The following is a 24,867-nucleotide window of genomic DNA, read 5'->3' on the forward strand; positions in this document are numbered from 1 at the left end:
AATTTACTCATGTTCCTCTGCCTTCCCTTTGCTCAACCTCCAAAACTCCACCAGGCGGCTCTCTGCTGGATGGCACTGTTCCCTGGGCATCCACGTGGTTACTGCATCACTTATGGCAAGTGCCTGCTTCTTATCTCCTCCCCTAGACAGAGATCACTTCGAGGGCAGAGACACCTTGGGGTCCTCCACTACCCCAGGGTGTGACTTGGTGAGAAGTGATCAGTAGATACTTGCAGATGGACTTAACGAAGGTACATGTGACCGTCTTAGGACAAGGGAGGGAAAGTTGTTGGAGGATGATGACTCCTTAGTTTTGGCCTATTTTCCATTGTTCTGACTTTTTTTTTTCACTATATAAATGGCTTTTGCTGATTCTAGATATTGCTTACACAAAAAGGCACAAAGTCCCAAAGAAGAAAAGTGGTTTTGTCAGCTATTTTGTTGTGGGAAAGATTTGTGCAGGTCAGGCTCCATTCTCCGAAGATTTCAGAATGCCACATGTTAGGGGCGAGTAGGAATGCATTCACAGATTTCAAGTCACCAAATTAGTGAAAAGTCATTTAAGACAGAGTGTTCCCAAGAGTAACTTATTTACATAAAAAGTAAACAGCATAATATGCATTTAATTAAACTTAAATCATAAATTTAAGTGGCATTTTAATATGAACAGAGAAAGAGAGAGTTTGGGAAGTATAAAATTCTCAAATTCACTTTGAACCATAGTCTTAATGTTAAATTATGAAATACACAGAGAAGTGTGTGAGTAGGCTTTCTGACTCTTCCTCAGATAGGGGTGCCAATGAAACAAATTAAGAGGTGAAAACTCATATTGTGCTTTATATTGATTAAGAATGCTCTCAACAGAACTCTTTGAGATTTAAAATTAAATTAGAAGGCGTAATTGCTGTAATTCTTCTGATTAAAACAATCTTTGGTCTTTACATATTTTTAACAGCTTTATTGAGATATAACTCACATACTATATAATTCATCCATTTTAAGAGTACAACTCAGTGGTTTTTAATATGTTCACAGAGTGATGCAACCATTACAACAATTAACTTAGAACATTTCATCAGTCCAAAAAAAAAACCCAGCATCCATTAGCAGTCACTTCTCTCCACCTCCCCCAGCTTTAGGTAACCACTAATCTAACTTAATACTATAGACTTGCCTATTCTGGACATTTCATATGAATGGATTTTTATGACTGGCTTCTTTCAATTTATGTATGTTTTTGAAAAGAGTTTCTGTAATCTGCTATCCTTCCAGCAATTCCTGTCACAACTTAATAAAAAATATAAATGTTATACTGATTTTTTAATGAAAACTTCATTTAGAAAAAAATATTAGGAGGTGTAACTTTCTGTTTCCCATAAGAAAAACATTAACATTGAGCTGTTTTATGCATGTCTGAAGTAAGAGCTAAACATTTTAAAAATATTATTTTCCTTAAATAAAAACTTTGGTTTTTACAGAAGTGCATGCCACTATCTCATGTTTAATAAAGAAGGACTAAGTTGGAAAACAAAAAAAAAATTTCAATTTCCAAAGTGTTGCAAAAATGTAAGATCTTCTTTCATTATTACCAAAGCTGGCACTAACTTTTTACTTGGTGAAAAATCACATAACTTAGCTCCAATAAAATATATTCAAACATGAGTATTTGATTTTTTCTAGTTTTATACTACAGTAATTATGTGCAGCTTTAGGCAATATTTAATTAAGAATTAAACCATGCAAATCCTTTAAAAAACTCTGTTTATTTAAACGTAAATCTAAAACACGTTTTTTTCCCTCAAGAACTTTGATGTTCTATAATTTCACGTTTTTTGTGAGCTAAAGGACTCGAGGCTTTGTGTGTGTGTGTGTGTGTGTGTTTGTACTTAGAGGACAAAATTCTGTAAAGTTTAAAAGACTTAAAACCACTAATTAAAATGCTATCTCATTCAAAAATATATCTTAAAGATGCTTCTATGCATGTATAGGAAGACTCAATATTGTCAAGATGTCAGTTCTTCCCAACATGATCTATAGCATCAATACAACCTCAATCAAAATCCCAGCAAGTGATTTTGTAGATATTGACAAACTGGTTCTAAAGTTTATATGGAGAGGCAAAAGACTCAGAATAGCAAACACAATATTGAAGAACAAGAACAAATTGAAGGACTGACACCATCAGACTTCAAGTCTTACTATAAATCTACAGTAATCAAGACAGTGTGATATTGGTGAAAGAATAGACAAATAGATCGATGGAACAGAATAGAGAACCCAGAAATAAACCCCTGTAAGTATAGGCAACTCATCTTTGACAAAGGAGCAAAGGCAATACAATGGAGCAAAGATGGTCTTTTCAACAAATGTTGCCGGAACAATTGGACATCCACATGCTGAAAGATGAATCTAGAAACAGACCTCACACTCTTCGCAAAAAATAACTCAAAATGGATCATAGACCTAAATGTAAATAAAACACAAAACTGTCAGACTCCTAGAAGATAACAGGAGAAAACCTAGATGACATCGGATGATGCCTCTTTAGATACAGCACCAAAGGCATGATCTATGAGTGAAATTATTGATAAGCTGAACTTCATTAAAATCAAAAACTTCTGCTCTGCCAAAGACAATGTCAAGAGAATGAGACAACAAGCCACAGACTGGGAGAAAATATTTGCAAGGGACACGTCTGATAAATGACTCTCATCCAAAATACACAAAGAACTCTTAAGGCTCAACAATAAGAACACAAGCAACCAGATTTAAAAATAGGCCAAAGATCTGAACAGACCCCTCACCAAAGAAGATATGCAGATGACAAGTAAACATGAAAAGGTGCTCCACATCCTATGTCACCAGAAAATGCAAACTAAAACAACAATGAGATACCACTACCTGTCTATTAGAATGGCCCAAATCCAGAACACTGACAGCACCAAGTGCTGGCGAGGATGTGGAGCAACAGGAACTCTCACTCATCGCTGGTGAGAATGCAAAATGGCACAGCCACGTTGGAAGACAGCATGGTGACTATAGCTAACAACACTGTATTATATACTGAAGAGTTGCTATGAGAGCAGAGCTTTTATGTTCTCTCCATAATAACAAAAAAACCAAAATGGTAATTATGTGAGGTGAAGGATATGTTAACTAAGGTTATTGTGGTAAACATTTCACAATATATACGTTTCAAATCATCACATTGTATCACCTGAAACTTATACAAGGTTATATGTCAATTATATCTCAATAAGCTGGAAAAAATTAAAAAAGGGACCACTTAAGGCACATTTTATAGTCATAAATGATGAAAAAACAGACTTTTTCTTCATTACTGCCTTTGAGCAATTTGATTTTGATGTGTGTTGATATCATCTTCTTTATATATCTTTGTGCTTGGTGTTTGTTGAATTTCTTGAATCTGTGTTTATACTTTTTATTAAATTTGGAAAATTTTTGTCATTATATTTTTCAAATATTTGTCGTCACTCCTTTGTCAGGGACTCCTATTACAAGTACCTTAAGCCACTTGAAGTTTTCCCCCTCTTTGCTAATGGGCACCCAGTGTAGTCCTGCTGGGGTGAGCTAATGGACAAGTCCTGGAGGATTTGGGGAGAGGAGGTTTGATCAGTGGGATGTATCAAGAATCTTGATTATTCCTGAGTTTCAAATGTTCTTCTCTACAGTTCATTAAGTTATCAGTGTTTGTTAATTGGCACCACTGAAGTTAGGCTCCTAGTCTTGCATAGAGATTGGGTGACGGGGGTGCTCTCTCCGTCAATGTTCACATTTCACAGAGATGGTTCCCATGTCCTAGAGAAAGACATCCCTGGGTGATAAAACTGGCATAAGACTGGGAGCAGATTTATACCTCAAAAGAGCAGAGAAAGAATTTACAATTACAAGTTTGTTTGTCTTTTCAAAAGTAAACACTCTAAAAAAATGAAAGTCAAGGGCATATAGTCACTAACAAACTCAAGTTTGTTCAAGCTGAGGAGAACATCAAGGCCCTCTTGGTCACTTCTGAGTCTGTAATCTGCATTATTTCTGAGCCAGTTTCAGTTGATTGAGTCCTCTCCTCTCTATGGGGCCTGTGTTCCTGTTTGTCTGCATCACATGTAATTTTTGATTAGACTCCTGTCTTTAGGAACTTTACCTTGTGGGGTGCTTAATATTTTCATATTTTTGTAATTATTCTATAGCTTTGTTCTGCGACCTGGTTTTATTACTTGGAAACATTTTGATCCTTTGGGTCTTGAAGCTTTTAAGCCTTGTTAGGTGAGACCAGAAAAGCATTTAGCCTAGGGCTATTTTTCCTACTGAGTATTGAGGCAAAATCATTCTGAGTCCTTTTCCTAATGGACTCATGAGGTTTTCTACCTATGAGAAATTATGAAGTTTTCCACTCTGGCAGTTGGGAATAGGAATTATTATTACTGGCCTTATTTGAGTCCTAGTGGTTGTTTCTTTTAGGGGTTAGTTTCTTCACAAGTATACTCCGATCAGCACCCTGGTGAATACTCTGCAGACCTCCGGGGCCCTCCCTCTGCTCACTTCTCTCCTCTCTGGTACCCTTGCCTGTTCCACCGCAGCCCCATCACTTATCACTCCCAGCTCCACCTCCTCAACTAGGGAGACCACCAGGCTCTTCTTGTCTTCCGCCTACTCTGAACTGAAGACTCCCTCCAGGCAGTAAGGTGGGCAATTTTAGGGCTGTTTTTGTTTGTTTCCCATTTCTCAGGGATTGTCTGATAGTCAATGTCTTTTCAACAATTGTTTTCTCTATTTGTCCTGCTTTTTAGTGGTTTCAGGTTGACAAATTTCACCTCTGTTAGTCCATCTTGGCCAGCAGTCAGGTTTGATCATTTATTAGAAGTATGAGTTTCCATCTTGTTTCCCTTTAAAATGATAAAAAAAAGTAGTCAATTTTTATTTAGAATATGTTTTTTACATAGATTTTGTGAATGTTTTGTTAAATCATGATAACTTATTTTAAAATAATAATGTTATATTTTTATTAAATATATTTTCTTTTTTCTGAATTATAAGAACAAATGTTATTACCCTCTTCTGTGTGACATTTTATTTTTTACATGGTTTCTAAGCTGTTAATCATTCTTTCTTTTTTTGCTAATTTATCAATTTCAGTCACTCACTTTCACATAATATTCACATCAGAAAGTTACTTAGACTAAAACCTCTCTCATCTTCCTTCTTTTATGGAAAATAAAGCAACTTGTCTAAGAGTCTGATTGTCCAAGTGCACAGAACGGCTTTAACAGGACCAGGCCTAGACCACAGCTTCCTGATCCTTTTCCAGTATCGTTTTGACCACTCTGCTGTTATTCTTTTATAAAAATGCTAGAAATTTTATTTGGAGCCTGTGACTACAAAATACAATTTTTTAATAATAATTTAGTATCTGAAGTTGTTAGAAATGGATAGCTCAAAAGTTAAGGGGAGAAAAAGCAACATTTCCAGATTAAAAATGGATTAAAGGAAAGTGATTAATTTCCCTGTTTGTCAATCATTGTACAAAATAACTTCTTTCTACTGATCAAACAAGTTTGTATAAATACTTCTCTCTGAATATATATTATATAGATTGATAAACATCCACCTAAAGAAATACACCCCATTGTATTCCCTTATTAGGTGCTTTATTTTATCTAAAATATATGTGAGTTAACTTCTTGATGAAATACAAATTAAATTTCTCAGATCAACATTCTCTGTAAGTCATGATTAATCCTCTATTGACCATTGTGATATCCTTTATTACCTTGTGGATAAATCTGTTAAGAATAATAAATTATTCTTGGGGATTCTAATTGGTTTTTCCCTTGGCTTTGGAGTGACTCTATGGGCAGAAATCAGCTATCAGCTAAAATGTGTAACCTTGGATTATTGAAGCGAGTATTGAGCCTATGCTTTGATGCAATTGGGAGAGTTGGATAGCATTAAAAAATAGTAGTATTGAAAATAGCCTTTTGAATAATTTCCAATTGACACAATAGAGATATGTTATTTTTCATATTTCTGATTTATAATTTTATGACTTGATTTAACTCTTGGATGAACTACCATTCATGTTCATCTGCACTCCCACAACCACATATAGAAGAAAAAGCCAGCCTCCTATTACATGTACATTACATTGTTTCTATATGAAAGATGAACGATGTCTTTAATAGATGAAGTTCTGTAACTGAATTAGTAACAGATATAAGACTATAAATTAATAGATCCTATACTTTAAGATAAGTCAGAAATCTTTACACTGGGCTACTTTCCAAGTATGCTTATGCACAGGGATAAGAGATAGATTTTATAGGCAGGGATGTTGTTCTTATTTTTAAACATTTTATTAGGTAAAATTTCAACTATATACAAAAATAGAAATATACTCTAATGAACCTCAATGTTTCCATCAGCTATATTTAATAACTATCATCTTATGGCCAATCTTTTTTACCCATACTTTATCCATCCACATTCCCATTTTGTATTATTCTCTCTGGAAGTATTTCTGTAGGTATCTCAAAACATAAGGACTCTTTTTTGTTAAATAGAGCAGTACCATTTTTAAACCTAAAAAATTAACAATAATTTGCTAATATCAAATATTGTGTTCAAATTTCCAATTTTTCAATAAATATAAATTTTATTTTCACATCTATTTGAATAAAAAATCAAGTAAAGTTTAGATATTTTAATTTGATATGTCTTTTTAAGTGTTTCAATATGTAGATTTTTTCTTTATATCTCTTTCTCCTTTTTTTCCTTCTTATATTTCATTTATTGAAAAAATAGTTCATTTATCCTGTAAGGTTTTACTTTGGATTTTATAGATTGCATCCTGTGGTACAGTTTAGTATGTTACTCTGTCCTCTGTATTTCCTGTTAAATGGCAGTGGGATCAAGAGGTGTGATCTGATTCAGTTTCAAGACCATCTCCTAGATGGTGTCTTCTTCCGTTAGGAAGCTCGTGGTATTTGCTTGTCTCTTTGTGGTGCTAGTAGACTGATGCTCATTGCCCAGAACCATTGATTCATCAGAAGCTGAAAAATTGTGATATTCTAATTGTATTATTTCTGCTTGAGTTATTAGTTGGACTATTCAAATAAAAAGAACTTCCTCTCATATAATATTTTGTTCATTTAGATGTAGCCAGGATACATGATAGATTATTTTCCCTGGCTTTACCAATTTACAAAATAGTGAATTGGCTCACCAGCCTTCCCCAGTGTTAATCAAATCAGTTTTTTTTCAGTATCATTACGAATTCATGAATTTAAACTTATTGGATTTGCTTTAATCCACTGCAGTTCTTATCCTCACTGATATTCAAAAAATACCATATTTAGAGAGAGGAAACTTCTTTATATTGGATACTGAAGACATTGGATGCAACCCTACTAATCTTTTATGGTTTTCTTACTCTCTGGTATGATAAGACATACCAGGATTCTCCTTTTTTTAGACCTGGAATAATCCATTTGTTCAAAGAGTACTGGATTCTGATAGTGGGAAAGGTCTCAAGACCGCAATCTGTGCATAGATATGTGCATTGCTGCGGAGATTGTCTTTATTTCTGGGCCATTTCAGTGGAAAGAACTGGACAATTTATAGTTATGTTGACTCTTCTTTGTCACTCTCCTCTATTTGTCACAGTTTCTGGTATCCTTTTTAATCTTTTATCTTCATTACTTGTGGATTTTTAGTGTCATTTCTTTTTACCTTATCTCTTAAAGCATTGTCTGTTATATTTGTTTGTTCTTGTGTTCCTTCTAGTTTATTCTGAAATGGATTTTTAAAATTTCTAATTCTTTCCTGAGTACTATAATATTTCTGAGTTTTTCCAATTCTTGGTTGTCTTGCTCTTTCATATTATTTATAATTTTATTAATTTTGTTTAGGTCACATTGAAAAATGTGATTCCTGTTCTCTATTGGGCATGTATTTCTAGAATGTTCTCAATATCTGTAGCATACTTTCATTGTCTGTAAGAATATTATTCTGCTCTTTATTCCTTTTTTTAATTTTTTTTGGTTGCTGCTGAGGAAGATTCGCCCTGAGATAACATCTATGCCAATCTTCCTCTATTTTGTATGTGGGATGCCGCCACAGCCTAGCTTAATGAGCTCTGTGTAGGTCCGCACCAGGGACTCGAATCCGCGAACCCCAGGCTGCCAAAGTGGATCATGTGAACCTAACCACTACACCACTGGGCCAGCCTCTTCTCCTTATTCTTTTAATAACATTACATATGCTTCAACAGTGATCCTTTTCTGTTGCTCCTTCCTACATAGATTTAGTTTCTTGTTCTTATAATAGAAAGTGGGTGAATCAAGAAATGTTTTCTAGCTTCACTGCTCTAGAGCTCACTACTCTTAATATTTGTGCAAAGTGCCCTAAATTATGGCCTCATCCTTTCCAAAAACTTCTGGCTCTGTTCCCTAATTGACTTTTGTTTGGACCCCTTCTTTTCTCTGCCTTTATCGCCACTGTTCCTCTCACTATGGATTCTATTCTCAGCATTTCCCTCTCAGTGTAGGGTGTGTTTTTGAAGGAAGTTTTGTCTATTTAGTTTATGAGCATATAGGATAGAGATTGTTCTGGTTCTTCAGCCTTTACTATGGGCCTCTTGCATTCACTCAGCAATCAGAATGTGTAAAACTCCCTAGTTTCATCTATTGTTTTCACGTTGACCTGACACACTTTCAGGGAATGTCTATTGTTGATTTGTGGTTCTCTTGTTCTTGGGGCATGTTGTTTCCCTTTAATTTTCTCAAACAAGTGCTGATACTCTGCAGTTCTTGAAGCTATGAGTAGACTGTCTTAACCTACCCGTATCTTAGGGTTTATAGGGAAAACTTGTGACCTAATTTTGCTGTGGGCATCCATAAGTTTTTGATTTTGTTATTCTCATGGCTCTGCCTGTTTTTTATGGAGAAATTTGCAGACACTGAAATAATTACCACCACCACAGCATTACCCTCTTCCCACAATTCTCAACAGAGATAGTTATATGGTTTTCAACTCCAGATTCCCAACTTCCATATGTGGTCTTCAAAATTGATCTGCATAAGGAAGTACTTTGCAAGCAAGTTCTCTTTTCCCACATTACCCTCCATCCACTTCTCAAATGAAAGACATACTCATCTGCCATCCCCAGTGTTATTTTAGAACATTTTGCCGCAGTGGGAAAACCCAGGAGTACCAAACAAACAGATATTTTGAAGTATTGGTGTTGAGAAAGAAACTAATCAATGGGTCACTAAACCTTTGGCATTTCAGGTGGTGTCTAGTTTTCTTTTTCATAAAAATACTGGAATAGGACCTAATGGACTGGTCAATTCTTAGATAGCAAAAAATAAATTTTGATATAAGATCAAAATGTGGTTTTACCATATTTTTAGAAGGATAGTAACACAACAACACAAACAATGACTGTGCTATAACAAAATGTCTTCCATTTCTATCCACATGTATGATCAACTTTCTCAGTGCCTACATTTTAAAAAGAATAAATAGAACTGATGATAATTCTTATTTCATTCTATCAATAAGTAATTTCTTCCATGGATACACAAACTAATTCAAAAAATGTATCTATCCATCTCATTAAGAAATACATTTCTAGTAAATGATTAGTTTATATTTAATAATTATTTATCACAAGATGTGCTCTCTTGTCTTATTTTTAAGCAACCATGTACCTGTAATAATTGTTAAGATAATTCAATCCAAAAGAAACTTTTTAACGTTTGGAGCTTCAGGCCATAATATATACATACATATTTTACACACACAATTTATTGAATGTTATAGAATAAAAACATATGTTACAATATGTTGACATGGAAGAGATGGAATAGAAATAAAATTTCAAGAAATAAAATTAAAAATATAAACTTTTTTGAACAGATGATGGTGACTATTACATTTATATGGTTTTTAAATATCATTGCATATAGTAAAGTGTGATACAACTGTTTTGTTTAAAGTGTCAATATTTAAAATTCACCAGAAATTTCATTTTTTGAATCTAAATAACTATTTTGAGACAAACTTTAAAAATGTAAACGATACATCAGCATTAGAGCAAAAGAATTTAAAGACCACTAAGATCACTTATTTAATGTTCTTATTTTGACTTGAAGATTATAATAAGATTTGAATTAATTGTAGTTAAAACATTCTTTAGTGGCCTTATTACCATTCTTTAAGGTTGGGGAAGGAAATTAGATAAAGTTTACTTTAAAGAATTTTGGCTAAAATTTTTGGAGCTATGATATAAGGCATATGAAATTTTGGTGGCTTCTCTGTGCACTTAGAGTTATTTCATATTATTTGGAATCTTAACCTTGTTAGCTATCCCTGGGTTCACTGCATGGGGGTGACCTTCTATTTGGGCACATTTCCTTCTTACATTCCTCACCTTTCATAAGAATATCGTGTCACTACTAGAACCTGCCTGTTAAACATTTGGTCATATACTCTGAACGAATTGTTATTCAAGACTTTCCAAGAGCCAAATTATAAATGTTTGCATCAATGTGAATGCAATTGGAAGAGCCATTATTGAAACATGTTGACCAGGGTCACTTAGATTATAATTTAAAGAAAAAGACTCAAACTTCAGTGTGAAGAATAGTTTGGGAGTAAGGTGATGAGGAAATTGTTATGAGTCTGGCACTCTAATCCGGAAAGAAATAATCAGGTGGAGGATGTGGAGAGATGTCGAGAGTTGAGAAATATACAAGTGAAAGAAGTCGTGATGCTTGGTGATTAATTGAGTGTCATAAATGCGTGGGAATGCTAGGAAGGTTAGAGAGAAGAGGTTATAGATTTCTGACCCTATCTATTGGGTGGCCATTCATCAAGAGGGCATATCATGAAGAAGAGAAACTAGAGGGGAAAAGACAATGAATTCAGTTCTGAATGTGTTGAGTTTGAGGTGGGAATGTTTCATAGGATTTTGGATTTATGAGTGCAGAAAAGAAATTTGAACAATGAGCAATGAGATGATGGCTGAAGCCATGGGAGTAAATGGGATCACCCCTGAGTATTGGTGTAATGAATGAAACAAGAGAGGGCTTGGAGGATTAGCACCAGCTAGGACAGACAGAGAAGGTGAAACTGCACAGAAGTTAGAATGGTTGGGAAGGATGTGAGCAGGAAAGCCTCTCTTATCATAAGCCAGAGAAAGAGAGTGTTTGACTAAGGCCATTGTGAACAATGTCAAATTCTGCCAAGGATTCCTGTAATGAAGTAAGGGCAAGGCTGAATATTGTGTATTGGAAAGCATTGGGAACAGGGGTAGCAGAAGCCAGTGGAGGAATGAGTGAGAGGGGACCCTGTGGAAAAGGTGAATACAAGCAACCCTTTCAAGGCACTTGATAATGAGAGGAAACAAAGAGCTGGAATGGAAATTCCTGGACTGAAAAAAAAAAAAAGATCTTCTACCCTTGATCTCTCTCACCTCCCTCCCCAACCTGAATGGAAAGTATTGAAGAATTATATGTTGATGGGGGAGAAACCAAGAGATCTTGAAGATACAGCAGAGGAATAATTCTTAGAATGAGTTCACCGAGTACCAAAGGTACCAAGTCCTATGCACAAATGGAATGACGAGCCTTGACTCTAGGAAGGACATTTAAATTCTTTAACTAGAGGAAAGAAGGAAAGATTTGTGTAGATGCATGCTGATTTGTAGATTGTGTTACAAGAAGCTGAATATCTTTCCTATGCGTAGCTTCTATTTCTCCGTGAAGGAAGCTGCAAGATCATTTGTTAAGAGTTATGGGGGAAATGGTGGGTTTGGTGTTCAGGAGAGATTGGATTATGCTGTATTGTTATTAATATTGATATAAATATTTAACACAATATTTCACAAAGACCAGATCTTTGGAATCAGCATTAACTACTTAGTCATTTTAGATTATTTTGAGGGATGAAATGGGAGGCAAAATTAAAATAACAGAATATGTTAGATTCTATTTTTCTGCCCTTTTTGAAATAAATTTTTCTTTTCCTACGTTATCTGAATAAGAAAATATTTTTATTTATGTTATGCAATATTTTTGTTTTCTAGACATCATCTTCAGAAAGATTTTCCACTCCACGCTTATCTGAATGTAGAAGAATAAATATTTACATATAATGTTGCTAATTTTCCAGAAGCAAATTATGGCAGATATTTCTGAACTCAAAGATGTGACAAGTTGCCTGGCTTAACCTTTCACAAATACTGCAGTCTGAGAGGAGGAATTTTAAAGAGGAATTTTGGAATTATATTATGGTGCAATTTCAGAAAAAAGTCTTAGAAGAGACTATACTTAAATAAATGTGAAATAAACAGACACGAACTTGGAAAATCCTTTGTAACGCTGACTCATTCACAACATCAGATACCTCCTATTTCTGTCACTTTCAATTTAACTAGTATGATATATCTAACTAGTATGATATATCATTTGTGGATGACATTTATAATTCTGCTAAGTTAATGATCTTTAGCATCTACACGTCCATGGCTTTCAACTTTTCAGCTGCTAAATAGATTTTAGTTACAAATCTATTAATCTAAACATAAAGTTGAAGAGCTAATTGGCAAAATTAAGATAATATTAAGTCCAAAGTATAAATTTAAAATGATCAAAATAACTCAAACTTTTATAGGAGGGAGTATAGTTGTTTCATTAATCTGTTCATCAACTTTTTTCCTGTTATATTGTTTGACTTGCTTTAGCTGTAGAATATTTCATTTATTGTTTTTATTTTCTTTTTTGCTCTTGCCTGCCTGGAGTGTATAGGAACAGAGAGAAGGCCAGAGTGGCTGGAGTAGAATAAGAGATAAGTGTAGGAAATGAGGACCGAGGGGTTATAGGACCAAGCAGATAGGAAAGACTCTGACTTACACTCTGAATAGATTGAGAAGCCGCTGGAAAGATTTAGATGATCTGAAGCAGAATTAGATGATCTGAATTACTTTTAAAAAGCTTTATTTGATTACTGTTTTGAGAAAGGGAGTACACAGCCACTGGGAGAAGCGGAGAATGTGGCAGCTATTAAATTCACCGAAGTGAGAGACCGCAGTGGTTTTTGATCAGGGTAGTAGCAGTGTAGGTAGAGTGAAGTGCTTGGATTTATCATGTATTTTGAATGCTAAGTGGAATTGATTTGTTTTTTAGTTTGGATGTGGCATGTCAGAGAAAGGAGGAGTAAGAATAAATCCAGTACTTTTGGTCTGATCAAATGGAAGGATGGAGTTGATGTTTTTTGAGATGGTAAAGATTGTCAGAGAAACAGGTGTGAGGGAGAAGTTTCCACTTTGTCTTGCCAATGTGTTAGGTTCTGGATGCCTAGCGAGGTGGCAGTAGGAAGTTGGAATGTGGATCCGAAGGTCAGGGGAGAACTACAGGATGGAACTGGACTTTTGGAGATGGTCAGCATTTTGATTAGTACGAAATTCCACGTGTACACAAGAGCTGTCCAAAGGAGTGAAGGCATAGAGAGAACAAGCACAGGACCAAGCTTTGGGACACTCCGGCATTCAAGGCTGTCTTCCAACTTTCCTAGTCGATTTCTCTAAAGGAAGAATGACTAGACACATTTTTTTAAATTTCCTAGATGATTATCCTTTATTATTCTTTAAAATTTTGAAACTGCTTTTTCCTTAATTTATGAAGGCAATAGATATTCATTTTTCCTGAAGATAGTTATTCTTTTAATACTGTTCTTTCATACCTTAAATTGTGCTGTTTTTCTGATTTTTGTGTATTTGTTTTCTATCAGACATTCTGTTTCTAAATCTTAGCTATTTATTTTCATGGTCTTGGGCCTTCATATATTCACCGATCTTCAATTTCCCACTCATAATGATGAATGAAAATGGATTTCAAGTAATTGGTGTGAATTCCCTTTACTGTTGTGTACGAAAATTTGTTTTCCTGCCTCCTCCCTCCTTTGAGTGGTAGTGTTGATTGAAAGTTCTGTTGATAGTGGAAAGGTTTATTGATTGATCTAATTCCCTCAGAATTAATGATCAATGTTTCAGAAGTTAAGCCAGGGGTATTCAATTACCAGAATGAGATGGATTTTACTTTGGCGAACCCAAACCAAAACGTGTGGCTTTCATATTATCCTTGCAATTTGTTATTTGCTTTAGCAAAGTGATGTTTTTAAAACTTTGTTTTGGCCACAGATTAATGCCACACTGTCTATGTAACTTATATGAAAGTGGGGTGAAACATGCACAGACAGGCTTTCAATGAACTCCATGGCATTATGTCCTAGTCCATTCTTGCCATCCACGGTGCGCCCTCCATGTTACCCTCTCTGACCATGGAGCCTTTCTATAGCTGGCAAATCAGCTCCTACCTCCACTGCAGTCCATTTCTCATATGTTGGGGCTATGGTATCTTCTGTTATGCTCCCTCTGTTACCTAGTTCTATAAGCTTATTGCCTTTCAGAAAATTATTACAATGGGTTTTAGTTTTATAATTATAGATGCAATGTTGGTTTATGATTAAGAAGTCAGGTAATGAATTTGGAAAGAACGTTCTTAAAATTTTCTTTCTCCAGTTATTAGCTTTGTGATTTTTTAGGTGGAAAATTGCTTAAGCCTAGTAAAAATATACTTTACTTTTCTTTAAGGTAGGGGTGATAATAATACCTAACAACACATAGGATTACTATTTACATTAGCTAAGGAAATATATATCAGGTCCAGTTCCTGGAGACTAGTACATGCTTAATATTGCTATTAATACTAATAACATTGTGAGTAATATTATTTTTTAATTTTAAATAAGTGTTGTAATGTTAGCTTTTATATTCTAATTTATTGTAGGATTACATACAAATTCTATAAAATAAATTCTAGAAGCGTTTACCTACATGTTTTAGGGAAAAATATGATAGAACAAAATAGCATATGTGTATGTATCTACATATTTTATATATTTATCAAATTTCATTCTTCTGCTGAAAACTTCTAATTTTAAGAATAGCTATGGGGGAAAAAATCACTGTTTGCATTTACAGGATTTTTCTCATTGTCCTATGTTTCTTTTTATAGACTTTATTTTTTAAAGCAGTTTTAGGTTTACAGCAAAATTAAATGGAAGGTACGTAGATTTCCCATATGCCTCCTGCCGCCACTCATATATAGCCTCCCCCATTATCAAGGCCTTCCACCACAGCGGTACGTTTCTTACAACTGATGAACCTACATTAACACATCATCATCACCCAAAGTCCATAGTTGACATTAGGGTGGTGGTGTACATTCTATGGATTTAGACAAATGTGTAATGACATGTATCCACCACTAGAATATCATGCACAGTAGTTTCACTGCCCTAAAAATCCTCTGTGCTCCACTCATTCATCCCTTCTTCCCTGCAACCCCTGAAAACCACAGATTTTTTATTATCGCCATAGTTTTACCTTTTCCAGAATGTCATATTGTTCAAACATACAGTATGAAGTCTTTTCAGATTGGCGTCTTTCATTTAGTAATATGCATTTAAAGTTTCTCCATGTCTTTTCATGGCTTCATAATTTATTTCTTTTTAGCGCTGAATGATGTTCCATTGTCTGGATGAACCACAGTTTATGTTTTTCTGCAGTAGTTTCCTATGGCAATTTGTTGGCATCTTTTACATATCTTCTACATATGTTATACCAGCTCTAGCATTATATAGATTTATTTTTCCATTGCCCAAGTTTGTCTCTGCTACAATTTGTAAACTAATTATACTTCATCGAAAATAGACATAAGTAGAGTACTGTGGTACTAATATTCAAGGCTGAAAGATCAGAGTTAATTGGATTAGTTTAGAATCCAGTTGGTCAATTATCAGGAGTCTGTGGAAGTAACCAAGCTTTGCCCAATTTTCAGTTGATGAGTTTGGATTTATGGGGATTGGCTGATTTGTTTGCTAACAACTTAGGATTTTTCAACTACAAGTATAAAAATAAATGCAGCAACAACAAAACCTGCCAGAATCCACATAGAACACAAAAAAACTAAAAGTGAAATGAAATACTAATGTGAAGTATCCTGGAACCAGCATGTCTAGCATTACATGATTATGTTAACTTTTTTTTCAGTTTAACATTCTTCATAGTCAACATGAAAATGAAATGGAAGAAATACCAGGAGATATAAAGGAAGGATCGAAATCTCAAAACAACAAGGATAGAGTGATCTATGAGTTAAGAGCAGAGGTAAGATATTTGATAAAGAGGATCATACTAAAACATATCTGAAGATTATTAAATGATTTACTATTCTAAGAAGTATAACTGAGGCATCTTTCATTACTTTATCAAGAAGAATGCTGCTGAAAATCAAATAAAATAATGTAATCTGTTTATATGTGATTTAAAATGCTGTGGAATGATATTGGCTCATCACTACATCTGAATTATCTGAATATTATAAAGACAAAATATTTGACTAAAAAAATCACTCTGCAGCCAATACAAGTCTTACTGTGTGTAAATACTTATTAAAGTTTCAATTAGCTGCTGGATCTGATGTAAGATATTGTCAGGACCAATGCCATACAAGATGTGTTGCATGTAGTTTCCAGTGGAATTAACATGGCCCTTGGCAGGTTGCAGCAGGCAGGGTAACCTCGCTTTCATTACAGTTAATTCATTTCTTAGGTATGCCAAGTAAAATAGTGGAAACATTTATTTTCCACTCCTACCACCACCAATGACAAATTGATTTTCACAGATTATAAACCCTGTTTTCTCTGTCTTGTTGATAAAGCAGGAATTATCATCCTTAGAGATAGGCGGGGAGATTGAATAATTTGCACTTCATAGAAAATTGTTAGTGCATTAAAAGTGGGAGATCATATATTATTTATTTTGTAACAGGTAATTCTGGAAGATGTCTTGAATACAAATGTCTAGGAACAATTCAGGAAATGGAAATAAGATAGTGAAAATATAGGCTGGGAGGAAAGTGATTTGTATTAGATGGTTTCTTCCTTACAAAACTCTGTAAAGACTGAACTCAGGACATAGTATATTTTATATCAGATGAATGTAGTACGATGGAAAATGCATAGATTTTGGAACCAGAAGCAGCTCCATCGCTACTGGTTATTTTATTCTGGTCAACTCCTTAAGGCTTTCTGAGTTTCAGTTTATAGATGGCAATAATGGAAATAAGAATAATAATAGTTATCATACAGACTTTTTGAAAAGGTTACATACTGCAAGGGAAAAATGGTCTCAGGCAGAGTGCTTTAATGCTGGGAATTACCTAAGCCGTTCAGGAGAATTAGCTCTTCCTGTGTTGCTCCTGATTGCATCACTGCCATCCCTTGGCACCTCTTCTATGACTCATACAAGGGATGCTGGGGTGAGGGCGGGCATACTGAGAGATCTGTGGTGAGAAAGACTGAGCTGTTAAAAGCAACTCTTCCTAGCAGTTAAGTCAAAGGGAAAAAATGATGGCTCTTATAGCTTTTGTTTTCTAAGAGGAATCAATCCATGAGGATAGGTACCACTTGTTCTTGGCCCTGAGATCTGGAAAGCATCTTTGATTAGGCCTTGCACAACATGTATAAAAACTTATTTAGCAGTTAGGGACAAAAGCAGAGGAAGGCACTTATGCCTGTTTATTATAACTCTCCTCGAAAGCCGAGGGCATTGTCTTATATCATCATTTTCAGGATACATCGGGAGCTGTAGCAATACAGAATATCTGCTGTGCAACTTTTTAAAATTTGATTTAATAAAACTTTCTGAGACTCATTTATTAGTCATGTGGCCTTGAGTAAGCTATTTCATACCTACAGAGCTCAATTGTGTTCCTTAAATAAGGGCACAAAAATTTTACCCACCTAAAGGCAATCTCCCACAAGACTTTCAAGTACTGTGATACACGACTTCATGATTTTGAAATTCTTAACAAAACTCTGAAAGCTGAAAGCAAATAGAGACATGAATTGGCTGTGTCTTTGACTATGTGCACTTGAATGGTATATTCAGTTGAATGACATCAGAGAAAGAAGGCTCTATTCAGGAGAAAACAAATATTCGGACAGATTCTTATAGATACAATGAGCTTGTGTGTGTGTGTGTGTGTGTGTGTGTGTGTGTGTGTGTTGTATATGTGAGTATATATGTGTGCATTTCAATTTTAAATTAGGATAGAAGCTACCTCCTTTCCTTGGAAAAGACAGAAACCACTCTTTGTTGGCACTATTTTATTTTTTACACTGGCTATGTTTAGATCTTAAAATCATATAACTTTTTTTTTAATAATTTATTTCCCCCTACATGCATTTCTTCCACCCCTGCCTCTGGCAACCACTAATCTGTTCTCTGTATCTATGAACATGGTTTTATGTTTTTTTTTTTTAGATTCCACTTACGAAAGAGGTCATACAATATGTGATGTTTATCTTCCTCTGTCTGACTTATTTCACTTAGCATAATGCCCTCAAGGTCCATCCATGTTGTCACAAATGGCAAGAATTCATTCTTTTTATGGCTGAATAATATTCCATTGCATATATGTGGTGTATATATACCACAATTTCTTTATCCATTCATCTATCGATGGACACAGGTTGTTTCCATATCTTGGCTATTGTAAATAGTGCTGCAATGAACACGGGGTGCACGTATATTTTTGAGTTAGTGTTTTTGTTTTCTTCAGATAAATACCCAGATGTGGAATTGCTGTATAATACGGTAGTTCTATTATTAATTTTTTGAGAAACCTCCATAATGCTTTCCACAGTGTCTGCACTGATTACATTCCCAACAACAGTGCACAAGGGTTCTCTTTTCCCTGCATCCTCATCAACACTTGTTATTTCTTGTCTTTTTAATAATAGCCATTCTACAGGTGTGAGGTGATATCTCATTGTGGTTTTGATTTGCATTTCCCTGATTAGTGAGTTGATTTTTCCTGTACCTGTTGGCCATCTGTATGTCATCTTCAGAAAATTGTCTATTCATATCTTCTACCCAATTTTTAATTAGATTGTTATTTTTTTCCTATTGAGTTGTATGAGTTCTTCATATAGTTTGTATATTAATCTCTTGTCAGATGTATTATTTGCAAATATTTTCTCCCATTTAGTAGTTTGCTTTTTTATTTTGTTGATGGTTTCCTTTGCTGTGCAGAAGCGTTTTAGTTTCATGTATTCCCACTTGTTTATTTTTGCTTCTTATTGGTGAGGAAGATTAGCCCTGAGCCAACATCTGTAGCCAATCCTCCTCTTTTTGCCGAGGAAAATTGGCCCTAGGCCAACATCTGTGCCCACCTTCCTCCACTTTACACCTGGGATGCCTGCCACAGCGTGGCTTGACAAGTGGTGCACAGGTCCATGCCCGGGATCTGAACCCATGAAACCCCAGGCTGCCAAAGTGGAACGAGTGCACTTAACCACTACACCATCAGGCCGGCCCCTATTTTTGCTTTTGTTGCTTTTGCTTTTGGTGTCAGATTAAAAAAATTTTGCAAAGACCTACATCAAGCAGCTTACCACCCATGTTTTGTTTCTGAAACCATAAAAGCTTTATGGGTTCATGTCTTACGTTCAAGTCTTTAACCTATTTTGAGTTAATTTTTGTGTATGGTATAAGACAGTGGTTCGGTTTCATTCTTTTGAATGAAAACTGTGGCTGCCCAGTTTTCCCAGCTCCATTTATTTAAGAGACTGTCCTTTCCTATTGTATATTCTTGGATTCTTTGTTTTAAATTAATTGACCATATATGCATGGGTTTATTTCTAGGATCTCTATTCTGTTTGATTGACGTATGTATGTGTCAGATTTTTTGCTAGTACCATACTGTTTTGATTACTATAGCTTTGTAATGGAATTTGAAATCAGGGAGCATGATGCCTCCAGCTTTGCTCTTCTTTTTCTCAAGATGGCTTTGGCTATTTGGGGTCTTTTGTTGTTCCATAGAAATTTTAAGATTGTTTATTCTATTTCTGTGAAAAATGCCATTGGAATTTTGATAGCAATTGCATTGAATCTGTAGATTGCTTTGGGTAATATGAACATTTTAACAATATTAGTTCTTCCAATCCATGAGCACAGAATATCTTTCCATTTATTTGTGTCTTCTTCAATTTCTTTCCTTAATGTCTTCTAGTTTTCCATATATAGATCTTTCACCTCCTTGGTTATTTATTTATTCCTAGGTATATTATTCTTTTTGATGCAATTGTAAATGAGATTGTTTTCTTTATTTCTCTTTATGATAGTTCATTATTAGTATATAGAACCACAGTAGATTTTTGTTTATGGATTTTGTATCCTGTAACATTACTGAATTCATTTATCAGTTCTAACAGTTTTTTGGTGGGGTCTTTAGGGTTTTCTATATATAATATCATGTCATCTGCACATAGTGACAGTTTTACTTCTTCCTTTCCATTTGGATGCCTTTTATTTATTTTTCCTGCCTAATTGCTCTGGCTAGGACTTCCAATACTATTGAATAAAAGTGGTGATAGTGGACATCCTTGTCTTGTTCCTGATCTTAGAGGAAAAGCTTTTAGCTTTTCATCATTGAGTATGATGTTAGCTGTGGGCTTCTTATATACGGCCTTTATTATATTGAGGTATATTTCTTTTATACCCACTTTGTTGAGAGTTTTCATCATAAATGGATGTTGAATTTTGTCAAATGCTTTTTCTATATCTATTGAGATAATCATATGATTTTTGTCTTTCATTTTGCTAATGGGAGTATCACATTGACTGATTTGTGGATGTTGAACCATGAAAGTCATTGTGTGATTGTACCATAGTTTAATTAAAAATATAACCTATTTTTAAAAATCTGTTTATTTTTAGATATATAATCAACATTGCAGTAAGTATGCATGTGCACATACATCTTTGGACATTTAAAAATGGCTTGGGTAGGGGCCAGCTGAGTGGCATGGTGGTTAAGTTCATGTGCTTCGCTTTGGTGGCCTGGGGATCACAGGTTCAGATCCTGGGCATGGACCTACACACCACTTATCAAGCCACGCTCTGGCAGGCGTCCCATATATAAAGTAGAGGAAGATGGGCACAGATGTTAGCTCAGGTCCAACCTTCCTCAGCACAAAGTGGAGGATTGCCAACAGATGTTGGCTCAGGGCTAACCTTCTTCACCAAAAAAAAAAAAAAAAAAGCTTGGGTAAATTCCTAGAAACAGTATAGCTTGGTCAAGAGAATTTTTATTTTTAAAATCTTTTATACACATTGCCAAATTGTCCATTAAAAAAATTGTAACAATTTACATTCTTGCTTGCAGTGTATAAACATGCTCATTTTATTATTCTATAGGCAACAGTAGACATTACTATTATTATTATTTTTGATGAGGAAGATTGACCCTGAGCTAACATCTCTTGCCCATCTTCCTCTATTTTGTATGTGGGATGCTGCCACAGCATGGCTTGATGAGTGGTACATAGGTCCACACCTGGAATATGAACCCGCGAATCCTGGGCTGTCAAAGCAGAGCACACAAACTTCATCACTACACCACTGGGCTGGCCCCCAATGGTAGACATTATTATTTTTAATATTTTCCCAGCTAATAGGAAAAAATGTCATTTTAATATGCATTTTATTGATCTAAACTTATAAATTTTCTAGTCCTTTACCCATTTTTATTGATATAATGTTTATTATAATAGCTACCATTCACTGAGAACTTACTATACATCACATATATAGTGCTGGGCCATTGAAATATAAGATCTCATTTAATATTTTGACACCTTTATGATCTATGTATTCTTATCCATATTCAAAGGAAAGTTGGCCGTAGAGAACTTATCTTGCTCAAGGTTACAAAATAACCACAAACATTATTGAAATAATTTTTTACCTATGTTCTGATTTAGTCCCAGTTTCTCAGAGGTGCACATTCAGACTCAGATTGTTAAATAAATTGGGCAACTGACCAAAGGCCATCCAGCTAAAGAGTTTCAAATCCAGAAACCAAATGATGCCAGCAATCAGTTTCTGACATCGCTAACTTGGTCTACCATCATCCTGTGAGTTTACGAAGCAATGACTCCAGAAACATGATGGATTTTCAAAGAATATTGTTTGAATTGGGGAGAAAATAGTATTTTAATATCAAACATCACAATTTTTTAACCATTGATGATCCCCAGGTATTATGGACAACTTTTTAAAACTATTTGTTACTAACATCCACCAACATCCACCAATTTGATAATAGTATTATTTTCTCTTGATGAGCGTGTTGCACTTATTTCTTAATCTGACCAATGTCTTTTGGAGGTAGTTTGATGGTGATCTTTCCATTTTGGAAATCATATTGGTCAAAGAAATGTAAAGTGCAGCCCTGACAAAAAGGCTCCGGAGTATTTAAATAATTGACTCTTCTGGTTAATGTGTAATGAGGTGAATTCTCTGAGCACAAAGTCACTTGATAAATGAATATGTCTCAATATATGCATATTCACATATGCATAATGGATACATTTGATCTTTTCTCCATATTTAAGATCAAGGTCCCTTGAACTGGAAATGAGAAGTTTATTAAGAATGAAAATCAACTAGCGTTTTGAGCCAGGAAATCATTACTTCTTTCTACAATCCGGCTGCTGCTTGAAAGCAAACCCATAACCAGGAAACATTCCTTTTACATTTTTTAAGTCAAAATTTTTGGAATAAACATTTTCTGAGGGAAAGTAATTATTTTATCTTGTATTATTCCAAAAAATATATCATAATTTCAGTTTCAAATTTTTAGGAATTTTTATTTCTTATTTCTTGTTTGTGGTTTGTTCTTGTCTCTTCTCATCTATCTACACATTTACATCCTATTCCTTTTGCACTTTGGGAGGGTAGAGTAGACACACTTTCTCCTACTTAACCCAATAAGTACAACTAAAAACTCTAAACATTATCTATGAAGCAAACATAAAAGACTCTCAAAGTTGAAGAGAAGAGGCATACCACCTAGGTACCCTGAGACTTAAGAAATGACACGGTGGTGAGTTTTCCAGGTTTTCTTTTTGCCGCATATATCCTAGAATTGGAGCTGAAGAAGCCAGCAATCTATAAACACCAACAGGCACAGATGAAAAAAAACAAAGCAACACAACCAAAGATGGCTTGCTCTAGCTGAAGGACTAGGGAATGGTCAGCTTAGCAAGGCAGAAGACTACTCTAATTCAGCCAAATATCACAGAAAACAATGGAGCCTCACCTCAACCCCTGTTCGCAAAGCTGAGTGGGGAGCCTAGACTTCCATCTTTGCCTGGCTACAAAGGAGGTGTCCAGTCCTCCTTGCTGAAGGGGTGGCAGAGAAGGCTGAGTTGGAACCAGGACGTTCATCTCTGTTGGGCAGTAATGAGGCTCCCTGACCCTGGTGGTGTCAGTAAAAATCACGTAGGGAGCCTCTACTTCCACCTCCACCCTCTCTCAGCTGGGGATGTCTCGTGTGTAGCTGGAACTCCCACCTTTACCCAGCAGTAACAAGGAGCACCCTCAATCGGATATCAATGGCAGTCTAGTGGGGAACCTGGACTTCTACCTTCACCTGGATGTAATACGACAGTGATGTCCTGTCACCTTCCAGAGCAGTGTCAGAGGAACTCATCTAAAACAGAATGTTTAGATAAAATCTGGAGTCTCATAACACAATACCCAAAATATCCAGGATTGTATTGAACATTACTTATAATTATAATTACTTATAATTGTAATGAACATTACTTATAATGAACCAGAATATCTTAAAAGTGAATGAAGGCATACAGCCTATGGATGACAGAGATGTTTTAATTACCTGGGAAAGATTTTAAATGGCCCATCATAAAAATGCTTTAATGAGCAATCGTGAACATGCTTGAAACAAGGATTCCTATTGAAAAAAATAGGAATTCTCTGTGAAGAAATAGAAATTCTCATCAGAGAAATAGAAAATACAAAGAAGAAACGAATGGAAAAGTTAGAACTGAAAAACTCAATAACTAAAATTTTAAAAAAATATATGAGCAGAGGGGACAGAGGAAAGAAACAGTGACCTTGAAGACAGAACAATAGAAATTATTCAATCTGAATGATAGAAAGAAAATAGGCTGGACGAAAAATGGAGCTTTTGCTAACAGGAGTTGGGGTAGGGGCTTGTGGGATGCTAACAAAAGATCAAATATTTTTGCCATTGGAGGCCAGTATGAGAAAAGAAACAGTATGGGGCTGAATAATACTTGAAGAAATAATGGGTGAAAATTTTCCAAATTTAGGAAAAGGGTTAAATCTACAGTTAAGAATCTCAGTAAACCCCAAATAGCATAAACTCAAAGATATCCACATCGAAACATATCAAACTTATGGAAAATTAAGAAAAAATGATCCTGACAGCACTGAGAAGGAAATTACATCTGACCTATAGAGAAAAAAAACAATCCAAATGACGGTGAATATCTCATCAGAAACCAAGGAGGCCGGAAAGAACTGGCAAGAAATTGTCCAAGTTGTAGAAGAACTGTCAACCTAAGATGCTATATCCAATAAAAATGTCCTTCAGGACATTCTCAGATGAAAGAAAACCAAGAAGATTTGTCTCCAGCTAAGCACATGAAAAGATGTTCAACATATTAGCTATCAGGGAAATGCAAATTAAAACCACAGTGAGATACAACCACACACCTATCATATCGCTAAATAAGAGATAGTGACAACAGCAATGCTGGTGAGAATGCAGAGCTAGTGGACCAGCCATCTGTTACTAGAGGGAATGTAAATGATATAATCACATTGGCAAACAGTTTGGCAAGTTCCCAAATAGCAACTATCATGTGACCGAGAAATGAAAACTT

At 35.1% G+C, this 24,867-nt stretch overlaps 1 protein-coding gene across 1 annotated transcript in view; it reads left to right on the forward strand.

Moving 5' to 3' along the window:
* The window catches only part of CCDC102B (coiled-coil domain containing 102B), a 201,112-nt gene that overhangs the window by 24,031 nt on the left and 152,214 nt on the right, over positions 1-24,867 (forward strand). Inside the window, exon 4 of the mRNA XM_058556612.1 lies at positions 16,133-16,249. Coding sequence (XP_058412595.1) covers positions 16,133-16,249 — 117 coding nt within the window. The remainder of the gene's footprint in view (positions 1-16,132; positions 16,250-24,867) is intronic.

Source organism: Diceros bicornis, chromosome 16 (assembly GCF_020826845.1).
Source record: "Diceros bicornis minor isolate mBicDic1 chromosome 16, mDicBic1.mat.cur, whole genome shotgun sequence".
Classification (NCBI taxonomy): domain Eukaryota; kingdom Metazoa; phylum Chordata; class Mammalia; order Perissodactyla; family Rhinocerotidae; genus Diceros; species Diceros bicornis.